At 41.8% G+C, this 24,407-nt stretch overlaps 1 protein-coding gene across 1 annotated transcript in view; it reads left to right on the forward strand.

Annotated features, from left to right (window-relative positions):
- The first annotated feature begins 4,664 nt into the window (after nucleotides 1–4,664).
- cdk14 (cyclin dependent kinase 14) overlaps nucleotides 4,665–24,407 on the forward strand; it is a 166,271-nt gene continuing 146,528 nt past the window's right edge. The window contains exons 1-2 of the mRNA XM_074652582.1: nucleotides 4,665–5,112; nucleotides 15,801–15,832. Coding sequence (XP_074508683.1) covers nucleotides 5,019–5,112; nucleotides 15,801–15,832 — 126 coding nt within the window. The 5' untranslated portion in view covers nucleotides 4,665–5,018. The remainder of the gene's footprint in view (nucleotides 5,113–15,800; nucleotides 15,833–24,407) is intronic.

The following is a 24,407-nucleotide window of genomic DNA, read 5'->3' on the forward strand; positions in this document are numbered from 1 at the left end:
ACTATTTGTAGTCATAGTAATAAACAGAAACACATTTAAATGTGAATCATGTTAACACCACTTTGTTTAGCCCTGATATTCCGGGTGCTTTGTAATCAGATGTTAAAGCTTTAGCTCGACCGGCTTCATGACTTCGTTCGCCGGCACCTGAAGACACGTGACGCATTTTGGTCTCCCGTCGCTGTCGCTCGATATAACTCGTCATATTTTTCTCAGTTTAGCTAGTTTGGTCTTAGAGTCACTTGACGATGTGGAATGACTCAAATATTCATCCATGCTTGCCAGTTAGCTACCTGGCCAATAAGTAAGGGATAATGTACAGCGAGCCGGTCATTGTTGTGAAAGAATCGCCCTGCATAGGATTCTTTCCCGCTTATTACACGGCTACTTACTGAAGAAATCAATATTTTGACACAAAAACGGTCCGCCAGAGTCCGACATCAGAACTGCGCCCATAGCAACGGTCTGTTATACATAGCAACGGTCTGTTATACATAGCAACGGTCTGTTATACATAGCAACGGTCTGTTATAGAGAAATTACAGACCGCAGAACGCCGTGATTGACTAATCAGAATCGAGTATTCAACACAGTTGTGTAATAAATTAAGGTAATAAATGAACAAAGAAAGAAAGAAATACACTTTTCACCCCTGTATCTTTCTTCCTCCCATTTTCTCATCTGCCTGGCAGCAATTATTTATTAATAAAAGTGTAAATTGACTAAACACTTTTAACCCAATAATATCAGGGACCAATTGTTTATGTATACTATAATAAATACAGTTATTTATGAAAATAAAAATCTTAATTTCTGTCTTAAAAACGTTGAGATGTCGGATGTGTGTTGCGGTTTACAGAGCTCGTGCAATGTGTCATAGTACACGACAACCGACGCCACGTCTGGGACGCCCCACGACACCCCGAGGAAAAGTCTAGCCTGTCCGAATTTTTCGTCTTGACACGTCTAGTGTGACGTCATCTCCAACGACATGTTCCTCTGTGTTGAACAATCAGGTGCATCTCTCCTGCGCGCAGTCAGGTCACTTGGTAATAAACAAACATGGAGAAAAGGAGGAGGGATGGTGAGTTTGCTGCTGTCAGGTGGGACAACCAAACTGACTGAAGTATGGACAGCCCGTACCGTCCTCTCTGAGCCACCCAGGAGCACATCCATAACCCTTTATTCTTTCTTTTCTTTTCGCAACACCAGACCGCCAGCATCACAAACAACGCTTCTGTCGCCATGATCGACAGTCGATTCCATCGCCTCCCGATGACGTCTGAACTCGCGCACGATCGTGGAATACGACGTGCCGTGATTGGTCGTGGTTATACGTGTAGTCTTGCCAGTCACCCGACCGAGACGCTGCAAGAGTTTATGGCGCTGTGATCGTTAGATCTGACATGGTGACCGTCGTCAAAGACAAAAATATGGTGTAGTCTGATCCCGGCATTAGACCATAGGAATAACATGTATGAATTACTAAAATGGGCGTAGTTCCCTTTAACCTCCACTCTTCCACTTTTTAAAAACCTCTCCTCAGCATTTTAACACCAGCCTCATACAGTAGGTCTGGCTTTTGAATACATTAGATAATATTATGTTTCACTGCAAACCGCAGAGGAGGACTAGCTGTTCAATTTATGTAAAATGTGTGCATGCATCATTAACAATGGCTCTGTAATGAAGGACCAATTCAAGCTAATGAAGCTGTACGTTAGTCTCAATTATCTCCGTGCTCCAGTCAAAGCTATTAGGCAGAAAACATTTCAGCCTTTTTTGCATTCCAGAGATGTTCCAGTCCAGACCGTGCTGGTCTCTAGCAGTTTAACAACACTGAGACACATGATGTATATACATCCACTGACTGCTACGCCACTGAATTACACATGCAGCTGCTGTGGTGACTGCAGTACAGGCATGATCACATTGGAGATGATGGCAGCCGGCACGTAAAGACACACGACAGAGAGCTCACGGAGCTCCGACTGCTGCAGGATTTAGATTATTGATGCAGGGTTTGGGTAGCTCTGATAGCTTTAATCCCAGAGCTCGCTTTAATCCCAACTATATGCTATTGTGACAAAATATGATATTACTGTGGCAGAAATGGGCTGCTGGATATTATCATTAAATAAGTGTCTGCATACAAAAATATGAGGGCTGTCAAAGTTAATGTGACAAATTTGTTTTAACGACACTAATTCCTTTAACGCATTAACGCAACTTGTGATTTTTTATGTTGTAGCGGGCTCAGTTTTAAAGCTAGAGTGAAGATAATGGTATCATATGAAACTACAAAACCTGATGAATCCATCGGTACCAACTATGACAGCTTGTTTGCAAAGAACGCTAAATAATGCTCAAAACTTGCGCAAAATTTTGGCGAGGAAAAACTGTCATGTCCATTTTCAAAGGGGTCCCTTGACCTCTGACCTCCAGATGTGTGAATGTAAATGGGTTCTATGGGTACCCACGAGTATTAATGCTAAATGCAGTACCTGTGAGGGTTTCTGGACAATATCTGTCATTGTTTTGTGTTGATAATTGGTTTCCAATAATAAATATATACATACATTTGCATAAAGCAGCATATTTGCCCACTCCCATGTTGATAAGAGGATTAAATACTTGACAAATCTCCCTTTAAGGAACATTTTGAACAGATAAAAACTGCGATTTATTTGCGATTAAATATTTTAATCGATTGAAAGCCCTAAAAAAATACTTCATGAAAGTAAAACTGTGCAAAATAATCAAATCAAAAAAGGTACTAAGGAGTCACAGTGATGATGTCATATGATCAAAAGTTATTTGCATGGTTATAATCAAGGTAAGTATTTATTTTTTTTAAATCTCTGCGCTAAATGAAGGAAAAACATTTGAGATCTGATGTCATTCAATGTTCGATATATTTTACACAAAAATCATTATATACATGGTAAATAACAGTGTTGAAATTACACCGTGGAGGGAGGGTACTGTACACAGAACTGTACTGTACTTTGTTATTGTCATCTATAGAGGTTGTTTTTTCTCTCTATTATTTATTTTATATTGATGTGAAAACTTCTCCTTCCAACAACTGGATTTATTCAAGTTTCTCGCCAAAAACTTAATGTTACGAGATTACATTTGAACACATGACAACGTTGTAATTCACCTTTGCCCAATAGTCCTTTTTCGTAAGCAGACTTTGAACGCCTCATAATAATAACTCAATGGCACCTCCATTAATGTTAGTAGCTTCGCTATTTATCCAAGCAGGACTGTGCTGCCCACCGGCTGCTGACAGTTAAATACAGCGTGCGTATGCGTCATTGTGCAGCGGAACTGTCGGAAAGCATCAATAAGAGGAATCGATAGTCACGGAGGTGTGAGATGCCAAGAAAGCCGACAAGTACAGTTCTCTATTCCCATCTCTAGCGTTTTCCCTGTCTGCCAAAGTGATGAATGTCCTGACGATTTTATCCGCCACTGCCAACAATTTACTCACATTTGGCGGGTGGCAGGTGCTAATTTCAGACCCTGGTTATAATACCTAAATATTTTCACCAGATGCATGAGAAAGACGTGGAGGAGGATAAACTCAAATCTGTTGGTGCGTCGTCCACCAAACTCAATAGAGATTTCTGTAGATTTGACCTCCATTATATAAAGGCAAGGCAACTTTATTTGTAGAGCACATTTCATCAACAGGGCAATTCAAAGTGCTTTACATAAACATTCAAGAACATTGCAACAAAGTGCAGAAGAACATTAAGACATAATTAAAACAGTTATAAAAACATTAAAGATTAGAAAATAATGTTAATAGACGTTTCTTTTTATTTATCACTTAAAGGCTACATGCCTCTGTTTTTTGTAATGTTCAAATGTTTTAATAAAGGAGTGCGTGTTGAATTACATGGGATTTATTTATTTATTTGATTTTTTTACCGTGGTACCGAATTGGTATCGAGAATCGTCTAAATTCACTGGTATTGGTATTGACTACTAGATTTCTGGTACCGTGACATCCCTACTCCCAGCAGAGCCGGGGCTGTGATGTTCAGGTGAAAGTGTGTTTGGGGAATACCTCGGCCTGCTGCACACAGAGCCGGGGTCTCACAGAGGGCAGCAGTCTCCAGAAGAGGCTGTCAACCATCAGGAGAGAATAAACCCTCCTCCTCCTCTTCCTCCTCCTCCTCCTCCTCCTCTTCCTCCTCCTCCTCCTCCTCTTCCTCCTCCTCCTCCTCCTCCTCCTCCTCCTCCTCCTCCTCCTCCTCCTCCTCCTCTTCCTCCTCCTCCTCCTCCTCCTCTTCCTCCTCCTCCTCCTCTTCCTCCTCCTCCTCCTCTTCCTCCTCCTCCTCCTCCTCTTCCTCCTCCTCCTCCTCCTCCTCCTCCTCCTCCTCCTCCTCCTCCTCCTCCTCCTCCTTTTCCTCCTCCTCCTCCTCCTCCTCCTCTTCCTCCTCCTCCTCCTCCTCTTCCTCCTGCTCCATCACAGGGCGGTGCTCCCTGAGTGACTGACAGCCTCCTGGACCAATAGGAACCAGGCTGCTCCTCCAATCCTCGCATCCAGGAGGGCGGAGTCTGGAGGTCGAAAACCAGAGAGAGAGAATCCCAAAAATGACATCTAGATTGCGGTGAAGCAGAGCAGAGCAGGGAGCGACCGGGACCGCTGAGAACCAGAGAACCAGATCCAGCTGCAGATCAGCTTACAGCATCTGGAACAGGAGAAAGTCTCTCCAGCTCTGCTGCTCCACACTTTCACTGCCTCTTTGGAAAAAACATGTAGTTGCGTTTCTTGAGAATAATCTCCAGAAGGTTGATGACTAGTTGATGAGAGAGAAGTGAGAGCCGCGTTCAGGCTCCGTTTCCTGTTTAGCCAGCAAGCTGCAGCTCCACGGAACACCCGCACACCGAGACCCTGGTCCAGTCCTCCTCTCTCCGGTCCTCCGGTCCTCACAGCGCAGAGCAGTCAGTCCTCGGAGCAACCAGCAACCAGCTGGAGACGTGATACAGTAACAGGAACAATGTGCGACCTGCTGCCAGCCTCACAGCCGCAGGAGAAAATGGGCAAAATGAAAAAGTTGAGGAGAACTTTGTCGGAGAGTTTCAGGAGTATCGGTGAGTAGAGGTTCTTTGTGCAAAATGTGAGAAGAGAAATGTGTCCAACAGCAGCAACAGCAACATTAACAGTAACATCAGCAGCAGCAACAGCAGCAGTAACAGTAACATCAGCTGCAGTAGTAACAGCAACAGCAGCAACAGCAACATTAACAGTAACATCAGCAGCAGCAACAGCAGCAGTAACAGTAACATCAGCAGCAGTAGTAACAGCAACAGCAGCAACAGCAGCAGTAACAGGCTGCTCCTTCTACCCAGGATGCCTGCACACAGTCGGGGTTATAGCAGCCATGGAAAACCTGCATTCACTTGGTCTCGACACATCTGCTGCTTTAGCACGATTCCTGTTTTAAGTTTATAGAGAAACACAGACGGCATGTTCTCCTGGAAATCTGCAGCTGAATTTGAGGTTGACTGCTCAATTCCGATCCTCAGGTCACATAGTTTTCCATAAAAATCATCATCATCATCATCATCATCATGTATTTTGCAACTCAATCTGTACTTTGTGCTCGACATCAACAGACATTTGTTGTAGTTTTATTGCCTAAACCTAAAGAAGTTCTTGTTTTATTGCCTAAACCTAAAGAAGTTCTTGTTTTATTGCCTAAACCTAAATAAGTTGTAGTTTTATTGCCTAAACCTAAAGAAGTTCTTGTTTTATTGCCTAAACCTAAATAAGTTGTAGTTTTATTGCCTAAACCTAAATAAGTTGTAATTTGATTGCCTAAACCTAAAGAAGTTCTTGTTTTATTGCCTAAACCTAAATAAGTTGTAGTTTTATTGCCTACACCTAAAGAAGTTGTAATTTGATTGCCTAAACCTAAAGAAGTTCTTGTTTTATTGCCTAAACCTAAATAAGTTGTAGTTTTATTGCCTAAACCTAAAGAAGTTCTTGTTTTATTGCCTAAACCTAAATAAGTTGTAGTTTTATTGCCTAAACCTAAAGAAGTTCTTGTTTTATTGCCTAAACCTAAAGAAGTTGTAGTTTTATTGCGTAAACCTAAAGAAGTTGTAATTTGATTGCCTAAACCTAAAGAAGTTCTTGTTTTATTGCCTAAACCTAAATAAGTTGTAGTTTTATTGCCTACACCTAAAGAAGTTGTAATTTGATTGCCTAAACCTAAAGAAGTTCTTGTTTTATTGCCTAAACCTAAAGAAGTTGTAATTTTATTGCCTAAACCTAAAGAAGTTGTAGTTTTATTGCCTACACCTAAAGAAGTTGTAGTTTTATTGCGTAAACCTAAAGAAGTTGTAATTTTATTGCCTAAACCTAAAGAAGTTCTTGTTTTATTGCCTAAACCTAAATAAGTTCTTGTTTTATTGCCTAAACCTAAAGAAGTTGTAGTTTTATTGCCTAAACCTAAAGAAGTTCTTGTTTTATTGCCTAAACCTAAAGAAGTTGTAGTTTTATTGCGTAAACCTAAAGAAGCCTTGTTGTGTTCATAACGCCCCTACTGACCCACATCTATGGGGCTTATAGCGACTGATAAAGCCTATTTAATGGCCTGATAACAGTCTAATCAGATGACCATGTAGACTCAACTGTTTTCGGAGGTGAATCCATGACGACCAAAATGATTTAACATTTATTTCACAAAAGGTGCCAAAACTTTTTGATATAGGCGTTGTTTCCATTTTTGTTGCCATTTCACCTCAATGCACACGAGCCTGAGTGACGATCGATGATACCAGCTGTGTAGGGATTCTCATTATCGATTAATCTCCCGATTGTCTCGATTAATCTATTCATCCTTGGACTCTAAAATGTCGGAAAATAAGAGAAAAAATTACGTTAGAGCTTCCTTAAACTCAAGAGGACGTCTGTCGGTAGCTTGCTTTATCCCACCAGTAGTCGCTGATGTTCACTTTACTATCACATTAAACAGAAACTAAAAATGCATCACAACAGAGAAAAGGAACAATGGAGTGTTTGACTTGGAAAATAACTTAGATAGTTGTTGATTAAATTTATGTAAATCAACTAATCCATTAATTATTATTTATTTTTTTTACATACCACTTGAATAAACAAACAGGTTGATAAGTTGTCTGTTTGTTGAGCTGTGGCTCCGGACATTTACCAGAGTAAAAATCAACCTGTCAAACTCTGTAACTGTTTCTACATGACCTCAAACACGCCTTTGACATTTCTATACTGCACTTTCTTGTTGCTACTGATGTAAATGCCGTCATCCATTACTACACATGTATGAAAAATGGCGCACCATTTCAGCTCAACTGCTGAGTAAAGAAGGTGAAACTAAAAGGAGACATAATGTAAGTAGGTGTTGCTGCAGATTTTGTTGCCACTCGACAGAATCGAGTCTGAGCAGTAACTGGACATTTGAGGCCGATAATCAAAGCGATATTTGAGTTGTAAAACAATACAGTATATATATTTTATATATGCCCCACAATACACACATATATATACTGTGTGTATATATATATATACACACATACAGTACATACTGTATACATATACATATATATACAGTATATTGTGTGTATATATATACACATTATATTGTATATATACAGATGTATGTATATATACACAGTATATTGTATATATGTATATATATATGTGTGTGTGTGTGTGTGTGTGTGTGTATACACACACATATGTGTATGTATACACACATACAGTGCATACTGTGTATATATATATACATATATACATACATATGTATGTATATATATATATACACAGTATATTGTATATATACATATGTATGTATGTATACATATGTGTATGTATGTATGTATATATATATGTGTATATATATACATACATACATATAGTATACTGTATATACATAAATATGCCCCACAATAAGTCTGGTATAGTACATATTTTGATCACAATAATTAAATATAACCAAATTTAAATAAATATAAGCCAAATCTGATATATCTGTGATTAGATAAATTGCAACTAACTAATGTAAATAACTATTTTATTTTTTGATATTGAATAATTTCTCAGCTAAACATTATTGTTCACTCTGTATCAGAAAATAGTGAAACACACTTATTCCAGTTTCCCAGAGGCCTGTAGGTAGGTGACGTCCTGCAGGAACTTCATTCATCTGACAGATATTCAGTGACGTAAGGCTGCAACTGACCTTATTACTGTTGATTCATCTGCCTATTGTTTTTGTGTTTAATCAATATATTGTTAGCTGATTAAATATCAGGCCTTGTTCAGATTGTTTTAGTTCATCAGACCAACCGTCCAAAACTAAAAAAATCATTCGGTTTAGCTTGAAAAAAAAGACTTAAACAACGAATCCATTATCAAAATTGTTGGTGATTATTTTTTCTGCCAATTGACCAATTGATTAACCAAATAATCTTTTCAGTAATATAAAAATTACTGAATAAAATAAAATTAAAAAAAAATTGGACCATAGCAATAAATCAGTCTGATTCATAGTAATGTTCTGAAAAATATGGGTTATGGTTTTGTCCCAATCCCTGCATCATCATCATCCTCATCATCAGATCTTAACTGTAGCTCTTCTCCAGTAATGAATGCTACGCTTCTAAAGTAACGTCGTATGTGACTCTGTGAACAGAAATCATCACGCACACCAGCACGTCACTGGTTGTCAAGGTGCACCCATCATGTCTCATTTCATCTTCCTTTCTCTCTCTCCTTCTCTTTTTTCTCTCTCATAGTTCACACACACACACTCACACACACACACACACACACACACACACACACACACACACACACACACACACACACACACACACACATACACTCTGAGTGCCTTGGCAGAGATCTTCAGTTCAGTGGCCTTTGAAGCGGTGTGTGTAGAGAATGAATAGCTGGATGCAGCCTATAAGAGAAGATGAGGAATGAGCAGGAGTGAGTTTGGGTCGATGTTGCGGGAGCAGAAAGATTGGCATTGACTTTTTTCTGCTGTGCTGCCGCTCATCTCCTATTGGCCATCTTTCCCCCTCATCTAAATCAACACATCTGAGCATCGATCGTGCTCTCGCCCTGCTCCGCGGATGCTTTAACAAAGCACGGTCAAGAGCCAGCTTTATTGTTTATGTCCTTGTAACAGTGTTGATCCAACCGCTCCCATGTGGGCCGGGCTCTCGTCACGTGTCAAATGGTGGCGTTGTGCAACATGATGCATTGTTGGAATGCTTAATTTGAATAGCTTTAACCTGGTTAGTGGACTGATGCAGGGGTTCCTCAGCCTTTTCTGATCTGTGAGGCCAGGCTGGATCCTCATGAGCCGAGTCATTAGAGTCACCAAATTTCATGTATTGATTCAAGTTAGAGGTGCACCGATACCGATACCAGTATCAGGTATCGGGTATCAGATCCGATACTGTGCTCATGTACTCGTACTCGCAAAACGGTTCCGATACAACGGCACCGATACCACTTTACGGTGGTGCGCCCGACCCCGCTGGGCCGGGATCCCACCTCACTTTCATTGCGCCACGGGGTTTTGCTTGCACCCTCTGACCTGCGTGTGCGTTAGACTCCTTGGTCCCTGTTTCAAGACGAGTCGGGTGGCTTGCTGACAACGCCACAGACCCCTGGCGCCTTTTACATGGGCCGAACCCCGATCTGGATAATAAAAATACGTTGTTGAAAGTCGTGCTGAGCGTCACAATAAAAAAGGGAAATGAATCACGAATCAAATAGATTAAATGTAGTGACTGTGTTGGGGGTCCTGACCCCAAGATGAACTTGTTGGATTAAAGAGTAGGTTCTAACCTGATTGGGTGGCTTAACTAAGGCAGAAAATCACTCTCCACATTTATGGCATTTTAAAGCCTTTTTTTGTTTTTTTTACTTTGAATTACACTAAAACAATTTTTACAGTTTTAGGGATGAAAGTCAAAAATGATTTCCTCTCCTCCCCTCAAAAGAGCTAATTATTGCTTTCCTGCAGATGTGACCGAAAGGTCGGTCCAATCCCCAGACCTGCAGGATAAAGCTGGGCAGTGAAGTGAATTAACTGAGCATTACTGCTGTTGAGGTGCCCTTGAGCAAGGCAATTAACCCACACCTGCTCCTGAGGATCTGCAGAGAGGCCACCAGAGGCCTGGACTACGAAGCAGGATTTGCGGTTAGCGAGGTGACTTCAGGATTAACCCTTCAGGGTTTTCCATCCTACGCAGGTGGTTCTCTTCTTACCGGGGTAGATCGCCATGGTAGCAGATGCTGAACAGCTAACCCGCTCCGGAGCAGGTTATGTTCAAGCCCCCACCCAGGAAGAGCGCCGGTCGTCGATCCCGACTTTCTTAGTGGCCAAAAGGCGGTACTGCAACTTCCGTGTCAGTCACGTGATGCCATTGGGCCCAGAAAGACTTTTTCCCATAGACTTACATCGGGAAAGAGACGTCTGTAACTCAGCGGATACTTTTTTTGTGGTGAATCAACCCAGTATGAACACTCTAATAGCCCTTATTTAAAAAATTAAGTTTCTAAAGTTGTAAAACGCACTAATAGCCGAATCCAGAGTTATTTCCCTTCCTCCGTTCATGTGAGTGAGACCCAGACCGAGGCTGGAGCGCAAGCCGTGACGACGGCGTGACGTTAGGACCTGTGACCAAATCATCTCGGACGCTACTCCGCCAAGATCCGAGTACTTTTCCAGACTGAAGTCGAGCCATTTAGGCTTCATGCGTCACTGAGCAACTCTCATAGGAATGACCGGGGCCCCGCCTCCGACGCTAGATCCAGTTCTCTTAATACATCCATGGTTATGTTCCAGATAAGAGATCAAGTCGTATGAAAGCACCTCCTGCTGACCAATCAGAGCTGAGTGAGCAGATCGTATGATAATATTATAATATATAATATATAATATAAGTTTAAATCATAATCAAGGAAAAAAACAACACAGTTTAAACTGACAAATACAGGAAGGACAGCTGGCTGTATGCTGGGTGCTTACTGCTTTGAATTATGTTTTTATATTTATTTTTTTTACTTGCTCTCGAGTCCGTTTCACACCGCCGGAGACGCAGCTGAAAGAAGGCTGAAATAGTCACACACGCTGTCTCATTACCAAAGGGCATAATAACAGGTAATCTATTCCATTCTGAAACTTTCTATAATATCACTGCCCCATCTAGTCGACTATATCTGACTTTTGAGTATTCCATTAAATTAATAAATCTGTTCATTAACACATTCACACATCGGCATTTTTTTCTTTGCCAGCTGTCCTTCCTGCATTTGGCAGATTCAACTGTTTTACTATTCGTCTGGATTATGTTTAAAACTTCTTCATATTTGTGTAATATTATAGTCTGCCCTTGGTTTGTAAAATGTGCCGCTGTGCTGACAGTAGACTTGTCCATATCTGTGATTGGTCAGACGCTGCAATCCCCGCCCCGTTCATGTGAACGCGCTCGTATCCAGACAGAGAAACCCTGGGTTGACGAACCGAGTTGATAACCACCTTCGTAGGACTGCTTAGCGTGATCTCGGTTGTTAGGGTTAGTGAAGCCAGATAACGACAAGATACCCTGGGTATGTTGAACCCGCTTCGTAGTACAGGCCTCAGATCAGAGTGGGGCAGCAGCTTCAAGATGCGGATGTGTGATGAAGAGTATGCCCCTCCCTGCTGCATATGCATGGTCAGGACTCTTCTCTGCTCTGGCCCGGACTGGTGGAATGAACTGAAGTCAGGACAGCAGTCATCTTCAGCCATCTACCACTGCAGGCTGTAAAACACAACTTTTCAGACTGTCATGCCAGCACTTACTTAAAAAAAAGATCTGTAATGTCACGTTTTCTCACTCCAAAAAGAAGCTTTTGAAAAAATGCTTTTAAGAGTGGATGAAAGTGTGAAAACTCCCATTCTAGTGTGGATGGTAAAAACAAGGACAATAGTAAGCCTGCTGGTCTCGGTGTGTGTGGCAGACATCTCTCTCTCGTCTCTAAACCCTCTCAGCTCAGAAAGCACTTTGTTTTTAGACAACTTCTTCAATAGTCAGACGCAATCATAAAATAGTCTGGCTGTCAATCAATTGGACATGCAGTATATGCTTGCTTTATGCAAATGTATGTATATATTAATTATTGCATTATTACACCTTTGAAAATATCCATGCCAGTTTTTCCTTTGGAGTTTGGAGCATTATTTAGCCTCCTTCACGACAAGCTAGTATGACATGGTTGGTACCGATGGATTCTTAGAAAGATGCTCTCGCTTTGCCTTGTCTTATAAATCCAGTGTGCCCCTTTCGTTTTCTGTGATTCGGCCGCTCGTTGTGTGTGTTAGGGATGTCACGTCAAAGTCTCTCTCAAGTGGGAGATGCAGTATGAGAAGCTGTAGAAGCAGTAATGAGGTGTTCTGGGTAGAGGAAGGAAGATGTGGCAGCTTTTTTTGTCTTTTTCTGCAGTGATTTTGGGACAAAACAGTCGTCTTACTTTCTTATGTCTCCTTCTCATCATTTCCTTTAGAAAGTGACTCTATTATTTCTGGAAATAAATCTAGTATATTTGCAGTGAGAGAGAACGCTGTGACAGCTTCTCAGCATCAGCATCCAAATGTTGTGACATTCTTCACTAAGTGTCCCTCCTTCAGACACACATCACCGATCTGTATGTCATGGAAATCTGGAAAGTTTTCTAAACATTTCTATTCATATCACACGAGCAAAAAGTTGCATAATAAGTGTATTTTAGTACATGCTTTCTGCACAGGCTGGCTTTAACATGTAGATGACGGCACGGTGCGTCTTAGCGGTAGCCTGCAGCTAAAGACGACACGGTGCGTCTTAGCGGTAGCCTGCAGCTAAAGACGACACGGTGCGTCTTAGTGGTAGCCTGCAGGTCCAATTTACGAACGGGTAGGTATATGACATTAAGATCTACAAGCCAAATGACCGGTAATTTGAATAAATGTTAGTTTAGATGACGAAGGACCTCAACAACACGATGTAGAAACAAGATAGGACTACTATTTGTGATAATACTTTATATTAAACTATATTGAATACAGGCCTGGAGTTTAATACATAGACATAATAATATAAACAATTTAAAACGCAATATTGGTCAGAAAAATCTTTTTCTCTTACAAATCGTTCAGCTCCAGTAATATCTAGTTAAAGGGACTGTTTGTAACTTCTTACACGTATAAATCATTGCGGGTTGGTGTCCTATGCGCGCTCGTGTGTGACTGCGCTGTTCAGACTCAGACTACAACACAAACTACAGTGAAGCACCAAAACCTCTTGGTTGTATCTAGTGAAGCCCGTCTGTTAAACAGTGATGGCCGCGGTCGGAGGACGCGGAGAAGACCGTAGCTTTGGTCTCCAGGACCGGAGTCTCTGAGAATATCTAGTGAATGTACAGTGGACGTTTGTACAGAAATAACTGCTGCAGCTCCTCCAGACCAACAGAGGTTTCCCGTGTCTTGTGAAGTGACGGGGCTCTACAGAGAGAAATGTTATCGTCTCCGACCAAAACTCCGGCGTCTCCCCCGTTCCCTCCGGCCGCGGTCGGGAGGCTGAGGCAGGAAAAGCCAACACTAGGATCAGCATTGATTCATGGAGAGACCTTTGTCTGGTCAGCTAACATTACTGCCAAGCAGCTGAAATATAGAGTGATATTGTGCTTTTAGCTGACGATGTCGCTTCACTGTTTTGAGCTATGCCCGTTCATGTCTATGTAGAGCGAGCACAAGCGCGAGCAACAGGATACTGACTTTCGTTGACTTAACGGTCACAGGTGCCGCTGTTAATAAGACATTTCTGATTCTTACAAACAGTCCCTTTAAAAACCCATTAAACTTGACAATGTAAAATGTGTTTCCTGTACAGTGAGCACTAAATCTTACATGTGAGCCGGTGCAGAAGCTTTATTGTCTACCTGCAGTCTAATCCATTGTACTGAGTGTGGATTTGCGGCTGTGATTATGCTGTCTGGAGTGTCTGGGAAGTCTTTGGGGGAATGTGTGTGTACTAACTGAGCCTCTGAGGAGAAGCAAGCAGCGGTTTAACGGCTCAGTGACCGAGGCTGACAATGCTTCCAAACGCTCGCTCTGACATCAAAACAAAGTCATTTTCACCCCCACAGCACCCGGTCCTTTCACCATCTGCACTGCCTTTCTCATTAGACAACATAATCATCATGACGAGTTAATAACAGAAAAATCATCATCTGCCTGTTAATAATGCTCTCCACAAGCTTCTTGAGCTATGAGAGTGATTCAGAAATCAAAGCTGCAGTTAAACAGTTTATTCCCCTCCTCCTCCTCCTCCTCCTCCTCCTCATAAATATGAGGGATATTGATGCCAAGTACTGTATAACACTGTCTTCCTCTGCAATTAATGAGAGGAACACAGTAGATTGTCATTGTGGATTTATTTAGACATCACAAATAACTGAAAAGCTTTTTATATGCTTTTACTTTTAGAAGTTTTGACAGATTTGTAGTCTCTTCTGCCTGCAATGAATACATGTAACATATTATATATTAATGAAATGTGAAACTTGTTCCCCTGGAACACACATTAGTTTGACCGCCCCGTTCTTGTGAACACGATATCTCAGGAACGCCTTGAGGGAATCTCTTCATTTGGCACAAACGTCCACTTGGACTCAAGGATGGACTTATTACATTTTGGCGGTCAAAGGTCAAGGTCACTATGATATGATATATGCAGTATGTATGTATATATATATATATATATAAACTGGGAAAAAAAAGTTTGGAAACTTGTGTTTGGTGGATTATTTCTCTGTTGTTACAATGCTAATGGTCATTGTATTTGACATGGTTGGAAAGCCTGTCTATTTACCTTCATAATGATGTCCAACTTGTAAGGATCATGCATTTGTGGGATGAGCAGCACAGCTGATTATGTGGGTAGCGCCCAAGAAAAATTTCCCAAAATGCTCTACCAATGGTAAACAGTGTATTCTTATAAGGCTACCAGGAAGCCTGCAATGACTGCCCTTCACCGTAAGGCCCGTTTGCGCTGGTGTCAACAACACATTGTATAGCATTGTAACAACAGAGAAATAATCCACCAATTACAAGTTTCCAGTATATATATAAATTCAGAGATCAAACAGTTGGTTATTAACACGTTGGTTATTTTCATACAACACTTAGCCTAACAGGGTTCAGTCAGATATGTAGAGAAGTCTGGATCAGCCACTGTGTTGGACAGGGGAAGACTGAAGGGACATGGCGGCGATCAACCTTCATTTATTAAGGTATCGCGAACGCTCAGGTTCAGGCAAGATCGCAAAATAATTATTAGACACGTGTATAAAACAAACATTTGTATAAGAAGAGATGAATGCATACGAACTTATCAAAATTACCATCCAAACATACAGTACGTCAAATTGCATTTGAAGATTGGAAAGATTTAAAATGTCCCAGTTTTTACTGTTTTTTTTTACTTGGGTAGAATAAGTCAGTAATGTTTCCATCCCTGCTAGTGTTGCTCTCTGCCCTCCTCTGATGAAACTCCTTGAGAAAAGTGAGTTGACACCAGGCCTAGTGAACTCAATCCAAACCTGGACCCGCGCTGCTTTTAATGAGTACAGAATGAATTCCAGCGACGAGGTTGTGTGCTGTGCTGCATCTCTACCGTTACACTATTATTTTGTTCATTCTTCAAAAGATGTCAATACAGGCAGTGTCTGATTCTCTCCTCCTTTCTTCTTTTTGCAGCTTTCAAGAAAGAGGACAGCGGCTTTGATGAGGTAGGATGAAAACAAGTGCATTTTTAGGGAGCTGGTGACATCGCTGGCCCAGTTTCAGTTTCAGGGCTATACCACGCTGTATTTTTCACAAAAAGTATTCATCAAGGTCTTGTTGGCCAGATGTTGTCAGGACTGCATTGCAGTTGATTTATTTTTTTTGATGTGAATCCCGCTGTAACTCAGTGCATATGGTGTGTAATATATTCATGTGTGGAGCACGGTGGTTTTCCCTCTCATCTCAGAGACGTCCCTCAGGGTCAGTGGCCATCACAGGGCTCCTCTGGCCGGCAGAATGAGACACCACCAACCAGATTCTCTGTGTATTAGTACATCCAGGGCTCCAGGGACTTGTTTCACAGCTATCCCACGACCGTCTCGCAACACTGTGCTCGCCGTCCTGGAGTAAAAACTGTCAAATGTGAAATTCTAATTTTCCATACTCGTAAATTCTCTGTCTCGGTGGAAATGCATAGTTAAAACGTGTGGTCAAACAACAGATAGTGGTTCGTCCACACATAGTGAACCGATGACTAAGCACAGTTACAAAATGTTCCCAGTTGGATAGCTGAGGTTTGTGCACATCTTCGGCCTCCTCTCATTCTCTTTGAGCAGGTACAGTGTTGTTTCTGCTGCACTACATGATGCATTATGATGCAGGCACGTCCCTGAAACACACCCCCCACTCCCCCTGACCCGAGCTCAGTGTGAAATTCAAATGAAATGGATGAAAAGTGGTGTGTAAAGGTGCCAGGTGGACAGCATATTAAGGGCAGTATAGTATTTTAAAAAAAGGTTCCAAGTGGGAAACCGTTTTACTCCGGGCAGCACATCCACAGTGTCATTTAGAGTATTTGATTTACTCTGGATAATACACAGCTTCTTTTAGATGCAAATGAGTATGATAGAATTCAGCCCAGTCACACTGCAGTTCATGAAATACTCATGAAATGTAATGTATTGATTAGTGTACGTAGACACGAATTTTAAACATTTCGTTTTGTGTTGGTCAGCACAAAATCAATTCGTATGTTATTCATGTAATCGTGAACCGGGAAGTATAAAGAACGGCGAACGCCGCATAGGGAGGAGGTTGAGCTGGATTGCGGGGGTAAAAAAAAAACAGGAGGTTGGTGTTTGTGTTCCGTGTGAAACCACAAGTCTGAGTTGATTTATTTGTTATTTATTTGTAAGTTACAGCATTTCCGGTGTTATTTAAACCCAAACTGCAATCTTTTCCTAAACCTAACTAAGTAACTTGTTGCCTAAGCCCAACCAAGTCGATCTTTTCCTAAACCTAACTACGTAGTTTGTTGAGCAAGAAAGTCTGCTTCGGGAGGAGGTCAGAGTGGATGAATGGGTCAAACAAACACAGGCCTTTCACCCAGGAGACCGCTGTCCGTGTCCCGTGTGAAACCAAAAGTCAACGTTGACTTATGTCATTTTAAGTTACGTACTTAACTAACGTCACGTACACAAGTCACATAACAAAAGTACTTCCTTTGCGTAACAAACTTATTTATTTTAACCCAAACCACGATCGTTACCTAAACCTAACCAAGTTAACATAAAAACTAAGTAAACCTACTTTGGAAGTTAAGAGCGTCGCAGTTTGAAGCGTAGGGCCACTGACCGAGCGTTGGTAATCCGACGAGTTGGAATGAGAGTGAATGCTCCACTTTGTTCACCAGCTAGTCGCTGACTGCGTCTGTCTGCTGTTTGGTGCTGGGCAGGTAGTGTACAGAGGGTTTATCAGAGCTTTCTCACTGAAACCACTGAATTTATCTTTTATGTACTAGAGAAGCCAAAGACAAATTTCCACCAAGATGGACAATAAAGTCAAAGTAAAATAAAGTAAAGTAAAACAGCTGCCTGCTGCAAATGAGGTTGATAAAAGCAATGAAACTGACAACAAAAACAATGAGCTGAAAGATGCTAAAATGCTCCATCAACCTGAAGGGTTTTTGCCACTATGAGTGGCACATTTCACATACTGTATATACCGTCATTCAAAATATGAATTAGTGCAGCTTTAACATCTGCAAAGCAGGCGTAGGCTAGAATCTGCAGCTGTGATGGAACCAGGAAGGTAATTGTCTGCAGTCTTAATTAAGAAATGTGCAACAGCAGTATCTTTTTAATGTAGCTTTAAAGTGTGAGTCTCCATGTGAAATTATTAACGATGCTTTTAGGAGTTGGCAATAAAATCTGGAAAAGCAAAGCAGATAAATATGTCTATTTTTGTCTGATCCAGCAAACCTAACAAATGAACCTGCTCCATCCACAGCCTCATCATAAAGCAGCCCTGCTCTCTGATTGGCAACACATTCCACAATGGTACAAAAAACAGAGCTATTGAAGGGGCAGTTACCTCAGTATAAACGGTTGATACTTCAATCACCACTGTTACCACATGTTGCCACAAACTCATCTTATCCCAAAACAGTTTTTAATTGATCCGGCGGATTACTTTTATTGTCCCAGGTACGCTGCGCTGCTGTTATCTAACATATGGATTCCTCCCTCCATCCTCTCTCAGTTTGCTGTTGTAGGTGGCTGGTTGAGGAGGCAGTCAGTATAGGTCTGAGGATACTGGGATGTTATGTCTGTATTGACGAGGACATCGTGCTAGGTTGCTCTTTTGAGTGGAGTGCAACAGTGAGAGTTCCCACTGCAGATGGCTAAAGCAACCACATGGTTTCTAAGCTTTTGGAACCTTTCCAGTGTATCGTCTGCAAGAGGCGGTGGCATCGCTTAATGAATAAGTGATAAGACACCAGGATGCTTTGTGTTGATGTGGCAGACATGTTGCAGCTGTGGTTGGTTGGTAGATTCCTTTATTCTACCTGATAGACCTGCTGAGATCCACAACAAGAGATGTGAGAGGAAAAAACACAAGTACCAGACTGATACTCATTACTAGTCCGTCTCAACAGCACCACAAACTACATCCTCAAATGATCTAAAACACTCTCAACAAAAAACTGAATGTTGTAACTTTCCTCCTGAAGGTGGAATGTATCGCAGGGTTCTCGTATTAAGCGGCGGAAAGTAGTGGCTTTAGACTGCATTAGTTTCAGCAGGGTGTACCTAATAAACTGGCAACTGAGTGTATTTATCATCCTGATCGATTGCCGTCAAATCAAACGGGCCAATTAATGCCCGGTTCAGACTACACCATATCAGCCCGATTATAGCCTGACGCGGCCGTCGTAGGGGATCGGGAACGATAAATGAGTGTTGTGTGAGAAAATCTATTTTAGTTAGTCTAGTTTTATCTTGTGTAGTGTGTCATAGTACACGACAATCAACGCCGCATCTGGGACGCCTCACGACGTCCTGACAGAAAGTCTAGCATGTTTGATTTTTTTCAAGGCTACGGTCTCCCCCGCGTCCTCCGACCGCGGCCAACACTGTTTAACGGACGGGCTTCACTAGATACAACCAAGAGGTTTTGGTGCTTCACTGTAGTTTGTGTTGGAGTCTGAGTCTGAACAGCGTAGACACACGCGAGCGACCATGGGACACCGACCTGCAATGATTTATACGTGTAAGAAGTTACAAACAGTCCCTTTAATAATAATAATAACTATATATTTTTTTTATCCTGCTGTTATCAGATCGTTACTTGGTATTAGGCGATTCTGAAAGTCCAGGTATTGGAATCGGTATCGGAAGGAACAAATGGTGCCGGGACATCTCTAGTATCCACTGTCGGACCACCAGACTACAGAGCAGCTTCTTTCCTCAGACTGTGAGACTCAACTCATCCTCCGTAATCCACCATATAAAATAAATAGTTTGGTTTTGGATTGTTTTGTTTTTTTCTTTTGCAGCATAAAGGGATTGTTTACTTGCACTTCGTTGTTCAACTCTGTGTTATAGCATGACAATAAGTGAAGCTTGATGAGTAGAAGAGAGTGTGCTCTCATAGTGGTGGTGCTGTGGTGGAGATGGGGAAACGAGGAATGCTACGCTGTAACATTTTCCCACTGGGAGGACTTTGGGAAAATCTTTATTTTTGTTGGCAAAGGGACACGGGAGAGCTCGGGTATCATGGACGTCACACATGTTTGGCAACGGGGCCGTTTGTCAAGCTTCCTGTGATTATTTGGATAAGGAGATGTAGCCCATGTTCTCGTTCAGGGAGCGACTTTACTGGTGAAACAACGTGAAGCAGACCATTTGTAGAAGCCGCTGCCGTGGGAATTAGCTCGGACCATTTGCTATAAATGGGCCTTGCTGCTAAGGAAGAATGTAAAGAATCTGGGAAGGAAAAAAGACTCCTTCCTGTCCGGCAACATGATGTTTGCAAGAAACTGAATGATGGCCTGCAGCTACAGTGTGGGAACATATGGGCGAGTGTGACTGTATATGTGTCTGAGAGAGGCAGACATTAGACTGAGAGCTTGTTTGCAACGTGAGTCTGTTGAACTGATGATCATTTAAGACAGGGAATAGGAAACTATGTGTCTGTTTAAACCATAGAGATGGCTGGTCAGACCCAGAGGTCTGAGCCTACACTCAGACAGCATAATAACTTTTCTTTCATAGGTTTGATGGCTTGACATGAAAAAAAATATGCAGGGAAATCAATTGTGATATCAATTGCGGTCGCTATTGACGGTAGCTCGGCTGTTTAAAAATGTTGGGTTTGTGCAGTAGTGATGAGAAGACTCGTTCTTGTTCAGTATCACCCAACCCTCCAGGAAGAGCGCCGGGCTGTGAAGCTAATTTTCGTAGTGGCCAAACGGCGGCACTACAACTTCCAGGTCAGTCACGGTATGCCATCGGGCCCAAAAATACTTTTCCCCATAGACTTCCATTGGGAAAGAGACGTCTGTGACTCAGCAGATGATTTTTTCAGGAGAAATTGCTATTCTGATCCAATCTCTGACCGAGGAAGGAGATCTCTGCTCCCGTGTGAGTTGTTACAAACCCAACTGGCTTAATCTGAATCTGTAAAAGTGCTGCCCTCACCAGAAAGAGCCCGTGGCAGGCTTTGAATATTGAGGGAGGTCTCTGCATATCTGCTTTGTGTGCTGGATTTTATTGTCATGAAACAATTTGCTGTCACAGAAATTGTCTATAACATTTAAGTTAAAGTGTCAGGTTTTGTTGGAGGTTTTTTGATTGGTTGACAGAAGCTGTGATTGTGCTACTGAGGTAATGATTTCCTCATTAGCCATCTCTGAATCTTTGTTCTCTTCCTCTCGTGCTTTGTCTCGTTTCCTGACTCTTTGTCTCTCACCATTTTGTCTCTGTCACAGTCAAACTTCATTATCTTTTCTCACTCCGATCGGAGCTGAATAATCATGTGTTTGGTGTCGGGATCAAAAATGAATGCAAACGAATGTGTTTATGAATTACTGGAAGCCCTCGGAGAATCCATTAAAAGCAAAACGCTGTCATTAGTTACAGGGAGCGTAAATCACAGTGAATCCTGTTGGTTGTTTTTAAAAAAGGAAAAAAGAAAAACCAGTGCTTCTGTGTCAGGATTCTTATTCCATAAAGGAATTCAACCTTTTTCATTTTTCATGTTTTACTACCTTGAACTAGTTGGTATTTTTTGAACACTATACAGTATATTAATATTTATAGTTTTCTTTCACTGATATGCTCAAACTTCCTCATCAAAGAAGCAAAAAAGTCCTGGACGATTTAAAGGACCAATATGTACTATATGTACGGTCATAAATCATAAAATGACAATGATATGTCATTAAGGAAACATGCTGAATTGAAATACTGGCTTCTCCGACAACAATGCTACAGCCAGAATGTTCTCCTTTGAGATTTCCATTCCGGTCCTGAACGTCTGTGTCTGGTTTGGACCGGTGTGATCCCGTCCTCTGACCATTTCGACACCCTGCTGCCACATATGAAACAAATTGGCCGTCAAACAGCCAATAACGGACTGGATCAACAGAGATAACGTTAACGTTAGATTTAGGGATGCACCGATGCCACTTTTTTCAGACCGAGTACAAGTATTTACATTTGGGTAGTCGCCGATACCGAGTACCGATACGAGTACTTCTCTGTACCAAAAGACCCTCGTTAACAGCCAGCTGGAGGGTGTGAGCGACACACGGCAGGCTGGGGAGTCCCGCATAAGAGGCGGTGCGCCGCCACCGGCTCTAGGTCGGCTTTGAAACGCTCGGGGCGAAGGTTACAGCGCTCCTCGCCCGACACCGATCCGCAATGATTTATAAGAGTGTAAGTGTAAGAAGTTACAAACAGTACCTTTAACGCAACTTGTGATTTTTAGGTTGTAGAGGGCTCAGTTTTAAAGCTAGATACTGGTATCATATAAAACTATAAAACCTAAAGAATCCATCGGTACCAACCAGGTCAGACTAGCTGGTCATGAAGGAGGCTAAATAACGCTCCAAACTTACACTAAATTTTGGCGAGGAAAAACTGTCATGGCCATTTTCAAAGAGGTCCCTTGACCTCTGACCTCCAGATCAGTGAATGTAAATGGGTTCTGTGGGTACCCACGAGTCTCCCCTTTACAGACATGCCCACTTTATGATAATCACATGCAGTTTGGGGCAAGTCATAGTCAAGTCAGCACACTGACACACTGACAGCTGTTGTTGCCTGTTGGGCTGCAGTTTGACATGTTATGATTGGAGCAGATTGTTTTATGCTAAATGCAGTACCTGTGAGGGTTTCTGGACAATAACTGTCATTGTTTTGTGATGTTTATTGATTTCCAATAATAAATATATACATACATTTGCATAAAGCAGCATATTTGTCCACTCCCATGTGGATGAGATTTTTTTTTAATACTTCACAAATCTCCCTCTAAAGTTCATTTTGAACAGATAAACAAACGTGCGATAAATGTACGATTAATTATGGACGATTAAATATTGGAATCGATTGACAGCTCTAATATAAACACACTCGCTGTCAATTCAGAAATGATACAGAACTTTCACCTCCCGAGCCTCGGACAGCTGAAATAAGTCCTCCCACTTTGCAGCTCCTACGTCTGGTGGCGGTGGGCGGTAATACTAACATTATTGTATTATATTAATGTACCTGAACACAAACATACAGGTGATTGAATTAACCATGACCTCCCACTCTCATCCTGAGCTGATCTCAGAGTGGACAGGATGTGTGTTCCCTTGTGGGACCGCCTCACAGGGAGAATGACATTCAGCCAGCATCTCTCTCTCCGACCATGAAGCCCTGATGACTTTAGAGATGGCGTCAGCTCGTGCTCGGTCTGTTTCCATGCTGTCTGTTTACAGTGAGGGGGATGCATGTGCAGATCTTCCTTCCTTGTACAGTACACTGTATATGTCTATGGTTTACAACATCTGTCCTCTTCTAAGAACAAGGTCAGAAACGTGACTGGCTATTGGCTGAAGCATTTCTCAATAGAAAATCAGCATGCACAGAGTGCAAAGCGTAAAGGCAGAGCCCCTTTCAATTGATTTTTTTTTCCTGGTTGAAGTTCAATTACCGATGCTTATTTTGACGGCTTTGAAAATTCCAATCAATATGGCGCGTTTGCTAACGTTCCCTGAAATGACAAAGAAAAAGCTGCAGATTAAAGCGCTCCCTGGTTATTGTTGCTGTGAAGGTCCAGTGGCTGTTATGTCCGACATGGCTGTGTATGTAAAGCTTGACATGAATTCAATAAAGTGTTGAGCCACAGAGAGAGCACCAGAGATGACTGTGGAGGAGGAGAAAAAAGCATTAGGACCTATCAACCTGTAAATCAGCAGAGATAAAAGAGCTCTGATGAGAGAGTGAGATGGGTCGAGAGGCAGTTCAACCCGTAACGTGGAGCGCATTGTGGCGGTCGTCGAGTCTGGTGATAGGAGTGTTTGTGGCCCACGACTCGGATCAGTTCACCTCTCTGTGGAATGTTACCTTTCCATGTCACCCTCTCTGGACATACAGTATCATCCACCCGCATTATAAGACCCTCAGCTTGTGTCTTTTGGCCGCATCCTTCTGAGAAGAGTCAGAGTCAGAGGTCACATGGATTCACGATAAGAGATCAGACACAGTAACAGCATCGTGATTGGAAATGAAAGGTGAGGGTTTACGAATTACTTTCAGACAAGATTAGGTCATTTTAAGATCAAACCTTCGTATTGGCTCGTCAATAATGACTTTTGTTTCAGAGTTTCTCAATATCGGGGTTGGGAACTGTGTTCATGAGAGACTTCTAAGACTAACATAGTAATATTTGTTCAATAATATAGAGTACAAAGGATAACGCAAATAGTGCTTATACATATATTGACTTATTGTACGACATGACCTCAATCATTTTTACGTTATTGACTCATCGTACGGATGCGTTTACATTGCAGTCAGAAGAGGATACATTGCGTACAAATGACACGCAGAAATCAAGAAAGGCGTACTTATTGCACGCTAAACGGCTCGTGCATTATCATGGCATTTATACGCTTTTTACGAAAATAAACTGAACACAAGAAATGGTTAATAACATGGATTTAGTGCCATGAAAATAGTCAATAGAGATAGAGGAAGATAAAGAATACTAAAATATCTCCCATACTAGTTTCAGTGAAAAAAT

Source organism: Sebastes fasciatus, chromosome 12, assembly GCF_043250625.1.
Source record: "Sebastes fasciatus isolate fSebFas1 chromosome 12, fSebFas1.pri, whole genome shotgun sequence".
NCBI classification, from domain to species: domain Eukaryota; kingdom Metazoa; phylum Chordata; class Actinopteri; order Perciformes; family Sebastidae; genus Sebastes; species Sebastes fasciatus.